The sequence below is a fragment of the Andrographis paniculata genome, unplaced genomic scaffold (assembly GCF_009805555.1).
Source record: "Andrographis paniculata isolate CXL003 unplaced genomic scaffold, ASM980555v1 Contig73END, whole genome shotgun sequence".
NCBI lineage: Eukaryota > Viridiplantae > Streptophyta > Magnoliopsida > Lamiales > Acanthaceae > Andrographis > Andrographis paniculata.
The window spans coordinates 889,073-907,214 of NW_026137610.1; the positions used below are offsets into that span (position 1 = coordinate 889,073).

At 34.5% G+C, this 18,142-nt stretch overlaps 3 protein-coding genes across 9 annotated transcripts; 2 read left to right on the forward strand and 1 right to left on the reverse strand.

The window, feature by feature from the left end:
* The first annotated feature begins 678 nt into the window (after positions 1 to 678).
* LOC127265629 (uncharacterized) lies at positions 679 to 9,493 on the forward strand. 2 transcript variants are annotated; one of them, XM_051295520.1, is made up of 19 exons: positions 679 to 838; positions 1,558 to 1,671; positions 1,771 to 1,998; positions 2,743 to 2,829; positions 3,384 to 3,473; positions 3,712 to 3,838; positions 3,928 to 4,025; positions 4,472 to 4,640; positions 4,743 to 4,864; positions 5,454 to 5,582; positions 5,662 to 5,760; positions 6,032 to 6,089; positions 6,165 to 6,240; positions 6,312 to 6,441; positions 6,844 to 7,001; positions 7,388 to 7,460; positions 7,669 to 7,863; positions 8,165 to 8,258; positions 8,420 to 9,493. In XM_051295520.1, exons 1-19 carry the CDS (start codon positions 761 to 763, stop codon positions 9,271 to 9,273), a joined length of 2,979 nt encoding a protein of 992 aa, XP_051151477.1. In that variant the 5' UTR covers positions 679 to 760; the 3' UTR covers positions 9,274 to 9,493. The 2 variants fall into 2 exon arrangements, with proteins under 2 accessions (XP_051151477.1, XP_051151478.1); XM_051295521.1 differs by lacking the exon at positions 679 to 838 and adding an exon at positions 906 to 927.
* A 2,048-nt stretch (positions 9,494 to 11,541) lies between these two features.
* On the reverse strand, positions 11,542 to 16,216 carry LOC127265626 (uncharacterized). 6 transcript variants are annotated; one of them, XR_007841999.1, is made up of 6 exons: positions 16,056 to 16,207; positions 14,432 to 15,330; positions 13,568 to 13,605; positions 13,358 to 13,481; positions 12,005 to 12,855; positions 11,542 to 11,899 (listed from the first exon to the last, which is right to left on the reverse strand). XR_007841999.1 is itself a non-coding variant. In XM_051295514.1 (4 exons), the coding sequence occupies exons 2-3, from the start codon at positions 15,310 to 15,312 to the stop codon at positions 13,575 to 13,577; spliced, it is 912 nt and encodes a 303-aa protein (XP_051151471.1). In that variant the 5' UTR covers positions 15,313 to 15,330; positions 16,056 to 16,207; the 3' UTR covers positions 13,143 to 13,481; positions 13,568 to 13,574. The 6 variants fall into 6 exon arrangements, 4 of the variants coding, with proteins under 4 accessions (XP_051151471.1, XP_051151473.1, XP_051151470.1 ...); XR_007842000.1 differs by having other exon boundaries at positions 11,543 to 11,899; positions 12,005 to 12,746; XM_051295514.1 differs by lacking the exons at positions 11,542 to 11,899; positions 12,005 to 12,855 and having other exon boundaries at positions 13,143 to 13,481.
* On the forward strand, positions 11,824 to 12,879 carry LOC127265414 (cyclin-A1-1-like). The gene has a single exon (XM_051295193.1). It carries the CDS (start codon positions 11,824 to 11,826, stop codon positions 12,877 to 12,879), a length of 1,056 nt encoding a protein of 351 aa, XP_051151150.1.
* Positions 16,217 to 18,142: the final 1,926 nt, after the last annotated feature.

Sequence of the window (18,142 nt, forward strand, 5' to 3'; positions counted from 1 at the left end):
AAATAGTAAGTACATAATGAAAGATGGCAGAATAACACATTGTTTGTTTTGCATTATAAATTTATGACGTGAAAACAGTATACCCACAATCTTACGGTCACGTAAATCTTACGTAATCAGCAATCTCTTATAGAATATAAAACATTTTTTTTTACACAATACAATGGGTATTGATATAATTATCAATTAAAATTTACTATTTCCTCGTTCAGCCAATCAACATTTAATTATTACAACAAATAATGCTACTTTATTACATTCTCCCTTCGGATATTTTTATATATAATTAAATTTTTAAAAATACACCTTTACATTTCTAATAATTACAACAATAAATTTTAGTGGCCATTTTCCAACCACTATAGCTACGCTAGCTAACCTACCCAATCTATCTCTTATAAATCCTAGAAAAATAAATTAAGAAATAAACAGACATTAATTGCTATATAAATATAATTATAACACTTACCATGAATATAGTATCTAATTTCCATAAACTGGCCGGAAATTCCATAAATAAAATAATTGACCGTTGGACGTGGCAGTTAGGGCTAACGCGCGACTAGGAATGCAATGCAGCAGTCTGTGTAATAGTAATAATACTAATCAATCTAGCCAAGGGAAAGAAGGATACGGTACCGACCAAGATCATCCAACAAACCAAAGCAAAGTCCAAGATTCGGAAGACGACGTCGTACCGGAGCCCACCCACCCGCCCAACCGATCCTTTTTCCTATTGGGAGGACCGCCCGCCGTTCCCATGCCTCAGTCTTCGCCACGCCACTCTCGTGTCTTCTCTTGGCACTCTCTCCGCCTCTTTCTTCACGCAATTCTCCAGGTAACTTTCGATCGCCGCCTTTGCAGAGGTCCCTTTTCTTTTGTACAACAGAGGAAATGGAAAATGATTCGGTTTGTGGCTGCGGATAGGTTGCTTGATTGTGGATATTTATTCCTGCGTTGTGATTGAGTTAAATTTTGTTGTTTTTCTGTGTACTTTGATTGGTTTTCAAATTTTTTGGACGTACGGGGAGTGGATGGATAGACGTCGAGTCTGTGCTACCTACAGCTCGTAGACTGGGTTGGATTGAGGGCTAAGTAACTTGTGGTGGTTGTTGTTCTCTTCGTTTTGTTTAGTGGAAGAGCAAAGTTAAGGGTTTCTAATGAGTTGATCACAGATTCTTTGTCATTTGTGGGTTTATGGACTGGCAAAGAGGGCATTCATTGTTAGGAAAGGAATTTAGTGGTGCTTTGTTGTTGGGTTGAAAGTGATGACCTGAATTCAGGCCTTAACTATTCGTCAAGCTTTTCTTTTTTAACATATAGGGTAAAACATGTGGAGATGTAATCTAAATTCATTGATTAATTATGCTCTTTGTTTGGCGCCAACACTGCAAGAAAGATGTATTTCATTCTGCTACTCTGTTTTCTGTTCTGTTCCTCACATATTTTCAACTTTTCTTAAAACTTGTTCTTATCTTTCTAAATGAATCGTTTTCTCTTCATCCTTATGGGATGCCACTTTTTAGGCTGATATGTATTTGTAATATGTGACTTCAGTATATTCTGAGTACACGGCTTGTGAGAAAGCTTCTTGGAATGGGATCAGGAAGCATCTACAAAAGGCGCATGAAAGTTTTCACACTGGCTGTTGTAATCTACCTCGATTATAAGGTTACTATGGTTCTTGATGGCTGTGAATTGATGATTGACATGTTAGGAGACCACAATATGTTTTTTTTTTCTTTTAAGCCTGTAAATTTATTCCCACAGGCAGTGCAACAGAGAGAAAAATGGACAAAAGTGGCAAAGAGAACTGAACTATGGAATAGAGCTCATGAACGCAATGCCAGACGTGTTCTAAGGTTGATTGTGAAGCTAGAAGGGTTGTGGGTGAAGCTAGGACAGTACCTATCCACACGTGCTGATGTCCTCCCCCCTGCTTATATACGCCTTCTAAAGCAGCTACAGGATTCTCTTCCTCCTCGCCCCTTGGAAGAGGTAACTCAATAATGTTTCAGCATGTTGAGAAGGCTTAATTTAAAGTTTTGTGGTTCAACTGTCAGTGGAGAAATTTAGATTTTGTCATCCCTCTTCTAAATGGGGAAAACTATAAACGAATATGAGAGGAATATTCACCATCCTCAATATATATATTCCAAGATGTCTGTAATCAAATGTACTTTAATCTGTCAACAGTCAGTTATCATATACCTAATTTTGCAATTGGTATTCTAAGGACAAAACCATGTGAACATTCTAAATATACATGTGATTAGCCATAATAAATAAATCAAAATGTTACGACCTATGAATATATACTAATATTTTTGTTTGAGGGTGATTTTATCATTTTCATTTAGCATGAACTTTTTTGTACCTCTTGGGTTTTCAGTATTGATGAAAATGAACATTTTGCTTAATAAAACACAAGTTCAGATATTTTGTTTCATGTAGGCGGATGGAGTTTAGAAATTGATGTAGGTAAAAGATATTTGTTCAATCAGGTAGGTTGAAAGCTAGGTTATGCATACACCTGTTATCTGAATAATTGAAAAGTAAAAAATACTTCTGTAATTACCACCGTATGTCTAGTTATAATGGAACACATTTTTTCTACTTCCCCGGGAACCATGAAAATAAGCCATCTATGCAAAAAGCATATTCTTTTATGTATTTAGTTTCCTGCAACAATTAATGAGTTCAAGTTGTTCATATTATGACCTAATGAGCTGCATGTCACAGGTTTGCCAAACTATCAACAAAGAATTGGGGAAATCAATGGACGATCTTTTCTTGAGCTTTGATAATATACCACTGGCAACGGCATCAGTAAGATCTCTTATCATGGAGCTATTGTAATGGGGAAATGGAAGCATGACTTGACTTCCATGCTTTTTTTTTTTTTTTAATCACATATGATTCCTTAAGTACTGGAATCAATATGAACCAGTCAAATGATAATCCAAATACATTAATTTTTCTTTCTACAATGAACCCATAATTTCTCAAGGACTTGTTTGGATGATACATTTTCAACCCAAGATTCACTGTGATATTTTATTGTTGCCACTTTTGATACAGACTTCAAACGGTGCTTTGAACAACCCAGGCAGTCAACAATTAAAAGTGTTCAATTTCTCAAGTTTAATAGTAGAGATACCATTTTCGTTAGAACCTATTCTTTTATTTTGTTGGCAAGCAACATTGAAGAAACAAATTAATTCATTTTTAAAGATAACAAACCAATTATTGCTCTGGAACTATTCATATCATCCTCCATTGAGCACAAATACTGGAATACTCTTTCCCCTCCTCTTTTGCACAAGGTGTGGGTATACAAAGCAATATGTGTGAGTTCAATGTTCCCCTCCATATTTATGCAGATAGCTCAAGTTCATCGGGCAACACTACGAGATGGACAAGAAGTTGTTGTTAAAGTTCAACACGAGGGCATAAAAGAGATCATTTTGGAGGTGGTTTTTGGCATTTATTTCCTGAGTTCTTGAAATTGATTTTTGGTTGTGATTCTTGCAATTATATCATTCTTATGAATTCTTCTAATGATTCTACCATATATCCTTTTTTGGCACACAATAAGAGCTTGTATTCTCAAATTCTATCCAAGGGGTTTGCTTTAATCGCGGAAATTCCATTTTCTCTACAATTAATATATTTCTAGAAGTGATAAAAATAGTAAAATCTTCTTCACAGGATCTCAGAAATGCCAAATCAATAGTTGATTGGATTGCCTGGGCGGAACCTCAATATGACTTCAACCCCATGATAGACGAATGGTGCAAAGAAGCACCTAGGGAACTTGATTTCAACAATGAGGCTGGTATGCTTTTGATGATTAGTTTAATTTGTTTGTAATTTGTATTTTCCGCATCCTTTATGTCTTAAAGATTTTTGTCTTGGTTTCTGTAGAAAATACACGGAAAGTTTCTAGGAACCTTGGGTGCAATACTAATTCCAACAATAACAACATAAATCAAGTGGACGTCTTAATTCCAGAAGTTATTATGGTATTATTCTTTTTGAAGGTGTATTTAGTAACACATTTCTGTCTTTATTTAAGATATAATTATATGCCCTGTATCACATCCAAAGCCATATATGAGACTTCATGGGATAAGACTATATCTTGTAGCTGACGTATGGATCTATGGAATTTCTCAAGATTTTCATTCTCTTATTCCCTTTCATAACAAGTGTGTAAACACCAGCTACTTCCTAGTATCCTCATTACCATGTCATGCCCCCAATCTCACTATTTCTGCCTGTGGTGGCCTTTTTCTCAATGCTAACAGAAGAAACAAAGACTAAAAAAATGCATTTAATGAATCCAACTTCATACAGAAGAGTTTATTTGCATGACAAAGATTTTATTTCAACTGATTGTATTATACTCCCTGTTTTAACTTTCCTTAATTACACTATTATCTTTTTGCTGTCTATGTTAATTTTGCAGTCAACCGAGAAAGTTCTTGTTTTAGAATATATGGATGGAGTCAGAATAAATGACTCTGAAGCACTGCAAGCGCTGGGTGTTGACAAACAAAAACTTGTTGTGGAAATTACACGTGCATATGCACACCAAATTTATGTTGATGGGTTCTTCAACGGAGATCCTCACCCCGGTACTCTCTTTTATTCAGACAGCTTGATTTCATGTTATTGCAGTTAGCCAGTTACTCAGCAAGAAATTTCTGTTACTTTCTATTCTATTCATTTTAATGAAGGCAATTTCCTCGTGAGCAAGGCTCCTCCACATCGTCCGATTTTGCTTGACTTTGGACTCACTAAAGAGCTTTCATCTTCTATGAAACATGCTTTAGCAAAAATGTTTCTAGCATCTGCTGAGGTTTGTAGACTTCTCCTTATATATTGTTAGTTACAGTAATTGAATCTTAGCATATGGTATGGCCAACTAGGAAAAACCAAGATTGGTTGCAAAATTGATTACCTGCACACGGCATTAAAATTTTATTTTATTTTCCCCATAAACCTGAAGCCTTTTGGCGCCGTGCATGCAATACTCAAGACCCTATTTTTATTGTATCCTGAAGCTTACACCAACATCGTTCCATTGATAGAAACCTGCTGCCCCTTGACTTTCAGAGCCATAGCACTTAAAATCTCCGTATGGGACACATCTTGATGAACCCAGTCAATTTGCTTTGACACTTGCTCTTATTCTTAACTTAGAGGCTTTTTAAATTTATGTTTGAGCATAGTGCTCAAGTGAATAAGTCTGTGTCTATGCATGCTTTCAAGCTGACTGTTTTATTTTATAATTTTATCAAATGTCTCACACGTAATCTAACAATATCAGTGGACTTGTTTCGTGTCCTTCTTTAGGCTCAGAAGTTTTGGCCAACAAATTGACTGTTTTAGCACAGTGGTTTTTATGTTCATTTATTTGTAGAGAAGTGAAATGCTACTTCTTGCAGGGCGATCATGTGGCGCTTTTGTCTTCCTTCACAGAGATGGGACTTAAGCTGCGCCTGGACCTTCCTGAGCAAGTGATGGAAATATCAAGTATGTTCTTCCGCAATTCCACACCAGCAAATGAAGCTAGTGTAAGCATATATTAATTTATGTTTGGAAAAATGTGCCTTTTTCTTTTATACATTTAACTAATACCACTATTTGCTAAAGAAAAACATGAAAGCTTTTGCTGAACAAAGGACAAAAAACCTGAAGGCTCTTCAAGAGAAGATGAAGTTAAATGAAAAAGAAGCAAAACGCTTTAACCCTGTAAGTAAATGATTTCTTCCAGTATTATTATCTACCAATTAGTTTCTTCATGTAGTTATCTGTAACACATAATATGGCACACTAAGTGCTGGTGTAGTCCCTTGAAGTGCCATTCTCATACTGTTCTCATTGATGGGGCCAGTAAGTGCCTTCAACACAAGCCCAAATTGTGCCATTCTTTAATGAAGATGTTCATTTGTTTAGCATCTTTTATTAATACCTATTTTTACTTCTTCCTATTTGTAAGTGATACGTCAAATATTTCTTCCAGGTTGATGCTTTTCCAGGCGATATCATTATATTCAGTAGAGTCATTAATCTTCTGAGAGGTATCTAATAAATCTGTAAGGATGCATCACTTTATTTTTTATGCTTAATTTCCCAACTAACAACATAGAATGCAGGCCTTTCTTCATCCATGGATATACGTATAGTTTACCTGGATATTATGAGACCATTTGCCGAATCTGTTCTACAATGGTAAGATCTGATTTCCGTTTTTCCATACCTGTAAGAATTCTTGTTTGTTAATCTGCTAAATCATGTTTCAGCAATGTTAACAAAGGACCAGCATTTAATGCAAACTGGATCCATGACACACCCGTCCTTTCTAATGTTGAAAATAAGTTGCGGAAGCTCCTAATTGATCTAGGTCATGCTGATAAAGTACTTGGAATCCAGGTATACATCCTCTACTTGCAGTAGAGTTATAATATAAGGTTTGCAGTTCCAGTAGTCGCAAGGTGCTGCCAGATTTAGTCTATGTTTGCAAACACAAACAAGAAGTACTGCCAGATTTAGACAGTTCAGTTAGGTTTTTTGTCCCAAATAATCCAAAACACAACCAAGCAAATCTTAGTTTCAAAATTCATCTAAAAAATAATCATGCATCCTTGATAGTAATCAGGCTAATTGAGAATTCTTTTCCTCTTACTTGCTGCATCAAAAACCAAAGTCAACCTTTATCAGATTATATTTAATCCCTGTCCTTCATTTCTATGGAAAGGCCACCCAACTTTTTTCAATGTACAAATGGTTGTGGCTAGTTTTACCAATCTAGTCTTATTTCTCTGATTTCATTAGGTGTGTGCTTACAAAGATGGAGAAGTTATTATTGACACTGCTGCTGGGATACTTGGAAGATATGATCCTAGACCAGTTCAGCCTGATAGTTTATTCCCCTCATTTTCTGTATCAAAAGGAATTACTGCAGGAATGGTTCATTGGTTGGTCGATAAAGGGTATGAAAATTTTGTAGTGCTTCCTTTTCTTATTATCGGCTTTCAGATGTGCAAGCTCTATAAATGATAACATGGATTTGAAGTAATCCCAGAATAAACAGTTTCAAATTAAGCATAACTTCTTTCTACCAATTTGAAATGTTAAAATAGCTCTTGAAAACGAAACTATTTATATGTTTTAGGTCAGCAACTGGGATTTGTTCTCTCCCATCTAATACTTAACTTTTTTTGGGGGGGTGGGGGGTAGTTTTAGTTTGCTCCCAAATATGCTAAATGCAATTTTAAATAGATTCTTTTCACACTTACTCTATTTGTTATATTTGATCCTTGCGAGTTACTCCACTGTATGGAGCTTAATGATTATTGTCTTGTGTACTTTATCACAGGAAGCTGAAACTCGATGACAATGTTAAAGATATATGGCCTGAATTTGGATCAAACGGGAAAGATCAAATAAAGGTATTATTTTACTTCTGACTTGATTCTTGATAAAAGCCAGAGAAGAGGCAATTGTAGTGACCAGTGGCTGTCGATATAGTTGTTAATCGAGCAGATGAAACTTTAGCTGCATCTTCCTTAACCTTGTGTAATACCTGGACAACTATTTAAGTGTTCTAGTTTAATGCACAACAAATTCCTAAATCATTTTAATGCTTATTCTACTCAGGTTCATCACATACTTAATCACACATCCGGTTTGCACAATGCTCTGGCCGATCTCACACGTGACAACCCTCTGCTCATGACTAACTGGGATGAGTGCTTAAACTGCATTGTCGAAGCAGCTCCAGAGACTGAACCTGGAAGCAAGCAGCTTTACCACTATCTATCTTTTGGCTGGTTATGTGGCGGCATTATTGAGGTATGTTAGATCTTTCTTCGTCTGACTACAGAATTGGTTAAAACCTTTCGAACTTTTTCTTATAATGTTTTGAAGATAGAGCAATGTATAAGATAGTTAATATGTATATCTAGTTCAGTGTAATTCTGAATCTGTGGATGGTCTTACCTGAGAAATAACAGAAGCAACAGATTGTCTTCATACACCAAATTCTCTAACAGTACCTAATCCTTGCAAGAAATAAACTTTGTTTAATGTCATTGCATACCAAGCTATGAACTAATTCCAGATATTCAGCACTAATTATCTTATCTATGCACAGCACGCGTCCCGGAAGAAGTTCCAGGATATTCTCGAACAAGCTTTCATTCACCCTCTGAAAATAGACGGCGAGCTATACATTGGAATTCCTCCGGGTAATTGTTTTAGCCCCTGTTTATCAGCTTGAGTTAATCAGTCCATTTATCGAAATAAATTCTTTTCAGAAGCTCTGAATATGAGCAGGAAAAGCAACATGGAATTAGCATCTTCTTTAAACAGCCTGACCTTACTTGATCACATAAATTTTGTCTTCCAGGAGTGGAATCTCGACTTGCTACGCTCACATCCGACATGGATGACATCAAGAAATTCTCCGAGATAAGCAGCCGTCCGGATCTCCCATCCACCTTCCGGTTTCAGCTCCAAGACATTTACCAGATGGCCACTACCCTTCCTGCATTATTCAACACACTCCATGCTCGTCGCGCCATTGTACCTGCAGCTAACCTCCACTGTTCAGCTCGAGCTCTTGCTCGCTATTATGCAGCTCTTGTGGATAGAGGCACCCTCCCCCCACCTCATTCCTCCCCGACCCAACCCCCACTAGGAAGCCACCCCCACATCCCGAAATTTCCTTCACCTGAGGCCACCAAGAAACAGAAACCTTTCAAGCTTGCACATATCAGAGAGACTTTCAAGAGCGACAAACCCCGGAAAAAGGATAAAGGAAATAGCTACACAAGTGTTCCTGCAGACGAAGATGCCCCCAGCAGCGCCAGTGCCGAGACTGGATCCAGCAACGAGGCGAACACAGGCAAGCTTTTCTTGAACAGCCAAATTCATGATGCATTCATGGGAGTCGGAGAGTACGAGAATCTAGCGCTTCCAGGGGAGCAGTTCGGGCTGGGGTTCAAGAGATCCTACTCGGAGGATGGCAAGTTGATTGGTTTTGGACATTCCGGCATGGGCGGGTCGACCGGATACTGCGACATGGAGCACAGATTCTCCATTGCTGTGACTCTGAACAAGATGAACTTTGGAGGTGTGACTGCAAAGGTTATGCAGTTGGTCTGCTCGGAGCTCAACATTCCATTGCCTGCTGACTTTTACAGGTTTACAGAGAGGCTAAGTGGTGATGATTCAAATATAGCTACGCCTTTGATAAACTAATTTACTGATAATACAAATAAATAATTATAATATTGTCTTCTTCTTTTTATTTTTGAACAATACAGTTCTGTGAGGACGACGAACTGATCATATATGTATATATCATACATTTACAGCAGTAGTAACTATCGAATATGACGGATATATATATACATAGTCATGAATTTTGTATTATCATTTTATTTTTTAATTATATTTATAGTAAATTTGGTTTTTCTTATTTATATTTTAATGATAGATTTAGCTATTATTTTTATACATAATTTTTAATAAAAATATATTATATTTTTAACAAAATATCACATCAAAATTATTTAAATAAAATTCAAAGAATTTTTTTAGATGAGCTAATGTTGGTAATAAAAAAAATAGTAAATATTTTTATTGTATAATTTTTTATAATTTGTTGCACACAAGGGACGGTTGGCTTGGGCTGGGCGCCGGGCGTATCAGTTTTCGGTATGTTACAAATAGTATCAGAGCCGACCTTGATGTTGGTGAAGAACGAAGCAGACGAGTGAACAGTTCTCCAAGGGAGGGCATGCTGATGGCATGTCAAAGAAGAGCATATCTTAGCTAGGCTGAACATTCCAGAGGGAGTGCTCCTTGAGACGGAGCATGTTCGACTATGCCGGTACGCCATAGTGGGCAAGCTTTGTTCGTGAGGGCGGAACTACGTTAAGGACGATTCTCAGGCAAAAAAATGTAAAAGCCGCAACATAGGTGTCCCGGATAGTGTATGAAGACGAGCAGCGGAGTGAGCAAGTTGTAGGTCGGCTATGGAAAGATCTTGCTGGCGCTTGATGAACACCAAAGGGTCAATGCAGTGATGCCTGGAGGTATGCCGAGTGTGCAAGAAACAACTTCGGTGCACTCAGGTGGTGTCGCCCGAGGACGTTTGCGACTTGGAATAGGGGAGAGTGTCACGAACTGACATTTTTGCCCTAAGTTCTCGGCCATTACGGTCAATCAACGGCGTATGTATTGATGTAGGTACTTGTTTATATGATATATCCAGTCTTGTTACACACAAATGACGGTTGGCTGGCTTGAGTAATAATATTTTATATTGAATATTGATTTTTTTTTGTGTTCACTCTCTCGAGTTCACCCAACTGCATAAAGTATAAAATAAAAATAAATAAATAGATAAAAATTCAAACTCAAACTAACTTAAACTTACTTAATGGAACTTTATTCTGACAATAAAATTTTCTTTGATATTCTCACATAATTTATTTTTCGCATCACTTGGACGAAATTAAGATCCTTAATAAGGATTTCAAGAGTGAAAGAAAATTATGCCGATGAAAATAAGGAATTGAGTATCAATATTGTATAGATGGGTGGGGGTAACGCTTTGGACCATTTTAGATGTAAATTTACAATGATATCGAGGCATATCCCTTATAAATTAATAATATAAAGTGAAAGGTATGAGAATATATAATTTTTTTTATTTTTTTATTTTTTTATTGTGAATCTATATATTGTCAATTAGTAGCAAATATATTACAATTATTTGTTAAATTTAAGGGTGAAATTAATCAATGGGGAGCAATCCTTAAAGCATTAATAAAAACTGAACTAACATAAAAATAAAATAAAATTATGTATTAGAAAATATAAATAAATTTTTTTCATAATAATGAATGAAATTAATATAACTTATTTAATCATTAAATTTAAAATATTATAATACTCATTAATGAAAGGTACATGAAAATTTAAATAAGTATTTAAAAAGAAAATTTGTAAATTTTATAAAATTATATAAAATAAAATACAAACAAAATATTATTTGACATTGTAAAAATAGAAACTATAAATGGATATTATCTTAAATACAAAGTACAACTTTGCCTAAATAAAAGAACCAAGTCTGATTTAATTTAGAATATGAGTATAATGTTTTGACGAGACAAAAAATCAAAAAAAAAAAAATAATAATAAAAATTTCTAACTTTACCCATTAATAAGATCTCTAGGGGCAATTTTTTAGGAATGAGTATCCAATTTTTTCGTTGAATTAGATAAAAATATTAATAAATTAACAATATCCGACAAATAATAAATAAATAAATAAACAAGTTTATCTAATAGTGTTTAAACACATACAAATATATATTATCTAAAACGCAATATCTACGAATATCAATATAATAATTAATATATTTTAAAAAAATCCAAACTCTAACAAAATTGCAATCCAATATAATAAATCCAAAAAAAAAACCGAACTAAAATTTAAAATTCAGTTTAGTTAGATCGGATATTTTGGGATACTTTAAATCAAATCCCTAGTTATCAAGCGCGTGTTTACCTTATATATATATGTATATATATATATATGTGCGTGCTGTTTACTTTGATAGAGCTTATGGTAATAATAAGCACAGCAATGGCGATGGCGACGGTAATAGTAACGGAATCTTTCATTGCTTACTAACCTTTTTTTTTTCCATCTGTAAACCTCCATGGATTCTGCAAGTTTCCTCCAAGTTCTGTGATCAAGAACATTCAAGAAATCATCCATCTGCTGCATCATCAATGGCCAAGGGGACTTCTTCTCTGCTTCCTTCAGAACCCGTTCCGCCGCCGACGCCGATATTGAGATTCGATCAGCCTGCGACGAATTATGTTGAGCCGTATATGCTAACCTTCGGTGCCATCAAGACCATATGGAGTATTGACAATGACATATTTGATCGATCAAGAACGATGGACTTACCTGAAGATACAATGATCTTCGACATCGATTCAGGTGAGAAAGACCCTTTATTCTGCTCTTACCTCGCCAACGATATTTTCAGGAATTTACAGTCGGAGGAGGACAAGAACAGGCCACGGGCAGATTACATCGAGAATGTGCAGAAACTCATCAGTCACCAAGAACGCGTGCATTGCATTGATTGGCTGTTTTCTGCGGTTGAGGGGCTCTGTCTTTCCTCGGATACGTTGCATCTGAGCATCCACTGTTTGGACCGTTTCTTGTCTGGCGTCAAGGTTGATAAGAAGAACCTGTTTCTTTCTGGGCTGACTTGCTTGATGATAGCGTCGAAGTTCATAGAGTTGAAAACTCGCTTCAAAATCGAAGCTTATGCTGATCCTACCAACAACATCTTTTTCAAAGAGGACCTTATTCGAATGGAGGGAACTATTTTGACTAACCTGGATTACAATGTGGCGAACTCCACGGCTAAGAGCTTTCTGGGCAGGTACGTGCGCGCAGCCAAAGCTGGAAAAAGTAAACCTTTGCCTAATTTGGAGAGCATGGCTTGCTACCTCGCTGACCTTTCGCTGCTGTCGTATGCCATGCTTCCATATAAGCCATCAATGGTGGCTGCTTCGTGTGTTTTCTTAGCTCAGTATATTCTTTGCCCATGCAAGTGGCCATGGAGCGCGACACTAAGGCACTACACATCGTATAAGCCTTCAGATCTAACCAAATGTGTAGTTGAGCTGCATGCATTCTGCTCAGAGATTCAGCTTACTCGCGTGCCTAATGCCAGAATCAAATACAGCCACCAGATGTACGGAGGGGTAGGATCGACAACTATTCCAACACTCATACCCTATGAACTATTCAAGGATAACTACTTTTAGAGATCACAGATGGTTAGGTTTCAAGAATGCAATTAAGTGTAATATAGGCATTAGCTTTCGATGTCAGACAAGTTTTGGTAGCTTTTTGCATTCCTAAACAGCTGTTTTTGAGTTTGGAACTAGACAGGTTTTTTATGTTTTCTCTTTTCTCATAATGTCTTACCTTAAACAGAACAAATTGGTGTACCACCTGATATCATGTCTATGTGGTATTCCAAGACAGAAAAAATAAAAAATAAATAAAAAGTAGCCCAGAGAATTGATTAAACGAAACTAACATCAAACTTTTCTATTTCAAAAACTGTGTTGTATGAAAAGAAATAGTAGCAACAAGTAACAGTCATGGTTATTTTCAATCTGATTCTCTACTTAGCATAGAAGCTATCAACACAATATTAACATGGCGTAGAGACAGGTGATTATTGATCATACGATTTCAGAAATGAAAGAACATGAAGTTGTTGAATCTAACAGCAACCTGAAGGATCGCAACTTTTTTTATACATGCCACTGATTGTGGCAGGGTGCACCAACATCCAATTTCCAATTTCACAGTGCAGCCTCTTGTTCGTTCTCCAGCATACTGTAATATCCAGTCAATCCTGAAATTGGTGTTGGATTAGAGGTTTTATGAACAAAGAACCAACTAAAGATGCCATTTGCTATTAAAATTTTGGTATAATCTTACCTAGTTGTTAACGGGTGCCAGAGCGGCGCCTTGGAGTGCTGTGGTGAACAAATTAGGAGAATGTGAGGGATAACAGAAAGGAATTCATGTTTAAGCACTGCATGCCTGAATAAAATGGTTATGCAACAGTCTTTCATCTGCACCAACTTCATGCCCATAGGAATCGATAGTCATTAATAGTAACAATGCGTCTAGATTGCCGACAGGTATATTGCTTTAGGTGAAAAAAGTGGAAAGTTTGATGATGCTAGTGCTGCATAACAAATTTCAACATATTGCAAGCCTATTTAGCAGACAGGACAAAGTTTGATTTATATGCCATTCGCATTTATTTTCATCTTCGGAAACATTAATTTGACAATGAATATTACAACGTGCAGAAATAAGGACAGATGCTGTTATGAAACCTAAGCAGTCACAAGTCAACTGTCAAGCCATACCAATAGAATAACTGCTCAAAAATTAATTCGAACTAACCACTTCTGGCTGTGGCATCCATTTCTGTAGTGAATTTACTATATTCATACAATCTATATAGTTAGTTGTTTTTCCTGCCACAAAACTAGTTCACTTTTGAATACATAATTTGGTGTAAGAAAATGGCAATCTAACCCATAACGATATGTATGAACGCAAATCATAAGCTACATGTGCAGCATTGAGATGCTACATCCATTCTTTTCCTCCATTTGGTGAATTCTATATTCCATGCCTGATAAAAACAAGTTCATTCACCCACCATACAAATTTGTAATCAAGGTTGAAATTTTAATTAACCCAAGACCTAGAATAATCAGATAGGGTTCAACTCTTTGCAAGGAGATGAGTTTATAAATGTAGTTCTGCTAAAGTGAGTCAACTAACCTGTATTGCGAGGCTCTTCCCCTTGAAGCTCTCATGGCATTTACAAAGTCATCATCGGCCTCATCAACTCTATAATCAGCATATTCAACTGATGACAAAGAACCCTCACTGGAGTTTGAGGTATCAAAACTTAGACGGCCATTTCCTCTTCCAGAAGTGCTACCTCTTAATCTTCTCCTATTTCTGGACATCCTAATCTTTTTGAAAATCTGATATAGTATGCAAGAAGTCCACCAATTCCTCCCATTCCCAGGGAAATCATGGAACTCATCTCCAGAGTTGTCATCCGCATATTCTATCACATAATCGCCTAGAACCACACCATTTCGAACTTCTGAATGGATAGTGCTTAAAACATCTATAATTTCTGAGGACTGTTGAAAATCTTCCCAATCAAGCTGGCGAGCAGGGTCAACCTTTGAGGGGCAAGCATGAGGATGCTCTACTCGTGCATGAGCTTTGAGCTCCAGGTATGTGCCAGTAAATGGACACTTTTCTTCTTCACAGCATCGTTTCTTCTGATTCAAATGCATACGAACTTTATCAACAACTAACCATCCAGTAACTTCTCCTCTACACAAGGGGCATTGAGGTTTCCTATCAGATTCTGAAACCAAAGATTCTGCATTTTCCACAGAAGTTGATAATTTTGTACCAAAAGACATTCCATTTGCTTGTTTGAATCGGTCAAGACAGTTGGAATGCAAATGGCCTGTATCACATACAAAGGACCTACATCCTTTCTCAAATGACGAGCACTGGAGAAGGACAGCATTGTGAGGAAAGTCCAAACATATAGGACATGTGAAATCATCCCAATTGGTATACAGCTGAATCTCCTCCATTAGAGTTACACTGGGTTTATTGTCGTCACCCAACATAAATCTCAGAGATAGACACTGAAAATCAAGATTTTTTATAAAGATTAGAGCAAGTCCTCCAACACTTTGGTTTATAAAGTGAAATAAGACAACTAAACACAAGTTTCCTATAGACAGTGTTACATATAGCACATATTAACTCTGCATTTACTACTTCATTAAAGCAATGCTGTGATTTTCCATTCCACTATTCCTAAATATCAAAGAACCATGCAAATAGCTCAAGCATGAAGTAGAGGAGACATCAGAAAGTCTCTTCCATATAAATATTTCCCAAGCAATCGATCATATACTCACTCAATGTAGGGCATCACATACAGAATCTGTCGACAAAGTGAGTGAATTATCATCAAGCATATAACTTAATCCAAAAAACGTAGAAACCACCTATCCTCCTCTCTCAATTCAATGTTTTCAAATTTCCAGTAACAATTATAAGAGGAAAATAATGTAAATCATTTGAAATCTATTCATGACTCGGCGTGCAAAAGAATTCCTCATTATTCTTTGTTCCCTCGGCCATGAATTGGCTTCATTAGTATCCCCAAAATTACTCTTGCCGTTCCAGTAAATACTAAGCATACAAGCTAATGATTCACATAAATACATTTCACCACGAGCTCCAAACACAGTCCATAAATTGAAACATCAAATCGCAATCACTCAAAGTACACATAGGAAAACAAACAATTGACCTAAAACGCCTACGGCAAAAAAACAAAAACATTCCAATCCAGTGTTACCCTAAAGTCAACCGATCCATTCGATATGCAACCGGCAGAGGGAGAAGGAAACAAGTCGAACCTGAGGGAATTTTGAGGTGGATCGCGGTAAAGTGTTCTCCGACAATGAGGGATCTGTTCAAGTTCGATGGTGAAGAACAGGAAATTTGGCCTCTTCCTTCTGTAATATTTATATACTATCGTATATGAATGTAGGTAATTTATACAATCAAATATTCTTTTTACTATTTACATATAAAATAAATACGATTATATACTTCAATTATATTTTAAAATTTAAAATTTAAATATTTTTAATTTTAATTAAATTTATTTTAATTTTAATTTATAATTATTTTTTAAATTTATAATTACTTTTTATTGAATAATAATTATTTTTACCTAAATTTCTGTATCTACTCGCTCATCTTATATAAAACGGATGGAGTATTATTTTAATTTACTATAAAATTTCAGAACAGTTTTAAAGAAGTATTTATTTTCCATATTGCTTTTAAATATTAAATTTTATATAATATACTAGTAATATATATAGATTAAATATAAAAGGAAAAATTGTATTAATTATATAAAAGATAATATTTTATATTAAATTATTATATTTTTTAATAAATAAAGTATGTATGTGATATATTATATTAATATGTGTATATAATATATTTTTTTAATACAATTCAAAGGGAACAAATACTATTAATTGTTTTTGTTGTGATTTGAAATTATTTTGAAATGTGATACTTTAATTTTTTTTTAATAATATTTTGATTAAATGTTTTGTGATATAAAATAATGTATTTTTATTAAAAATCGTGTTGATTTTGGTTCAAATGTTAAAATAAACAAATTGCATATAAATTAAAATTTTTGTTTGGTTTGCATTTTGGTTTGAAGGATAAAATTTTGATATGAGGTATATGAAATTAAATAGGTAATATAAAAATAATAAATGTATATAATATATTAATTTTTTTAAAAAAAAATATGTCGAAAAAAATTTACAGAAGAAATAAACTCTGATTATTTAGTACTATTAAAAATGTTTTTACTTTGCAGGTATTCATCATGTATTACCATTATTAATCATTCTCTTATATGTTATATCAAATAATATCAACATATAATTAATGTAAAATTAGTATTTTATCAATCATTAATATATAATTTACTATTAACTTTATTATTTAATTATGTGTATTTTAGGTCAAATTAATAATCTCATATAATTTTATAATTCATTAAAATAATACATGTATTATATTCTTGTCCTACAAAGTAATATTATATAAAAATAATATATTTTTACATTCCTATTCTTTCAATTATTAAATAATTAGCCTCGTATCTAATTAATTTATACTCCTTAAATTATTATATCTAAACAAAAGATTTCATCTTTGTGAGGGAGTATTATCCTTTTATTTATTTATTTATTTTTATTTAAAGTGTTTTTGTTTGATGTGAAAGTATTTTCTTTTATTAAGTAATTACGACTTTTGTAAAAAATATATATATTCCATCCGTCCGTCCGCCTCTAAAGATTTTTTTTTTTTTTTTTGCATCTTTGTATTTAACATTAAAAATATTCTTATATTTGTATAGTTTTTTTTCTTAATTTGTACACGTTTTTTATATAATAATTAATATTCAAAAATCAATACTCAGAAAATAAATGAGACCCTTATTTTTATAATATAGGAATTAATATCACTAGTTGATCCTTATATTAATAAGTCATCCCTTAAATGATGAGAAAAGTTATTACTCCCTCCATCACAGATACCGTGTCTGCTATACCGTTGACACGGTATTTTAGGAGGGGTGTAATTAGTGATAATTAAGAATGTATTAACGAAAATAATTATTCTATAATATAAATAATTATAAATTAAGATTAAGATAACTAATTAGTTTAATTAAAATTAAAAAAAAATAAAATTAAAAAATTTAAAATGAGATTAAAGTGTGTAATCATTTTCCAAAAAAGGAAAGTGATATGGGACAGAAACTGCAACGTGGACATGGTATATGGGACGGAGGAAGTATTATTATACCAATATATTGTAGGTGCAATGTAGACCATACAAATA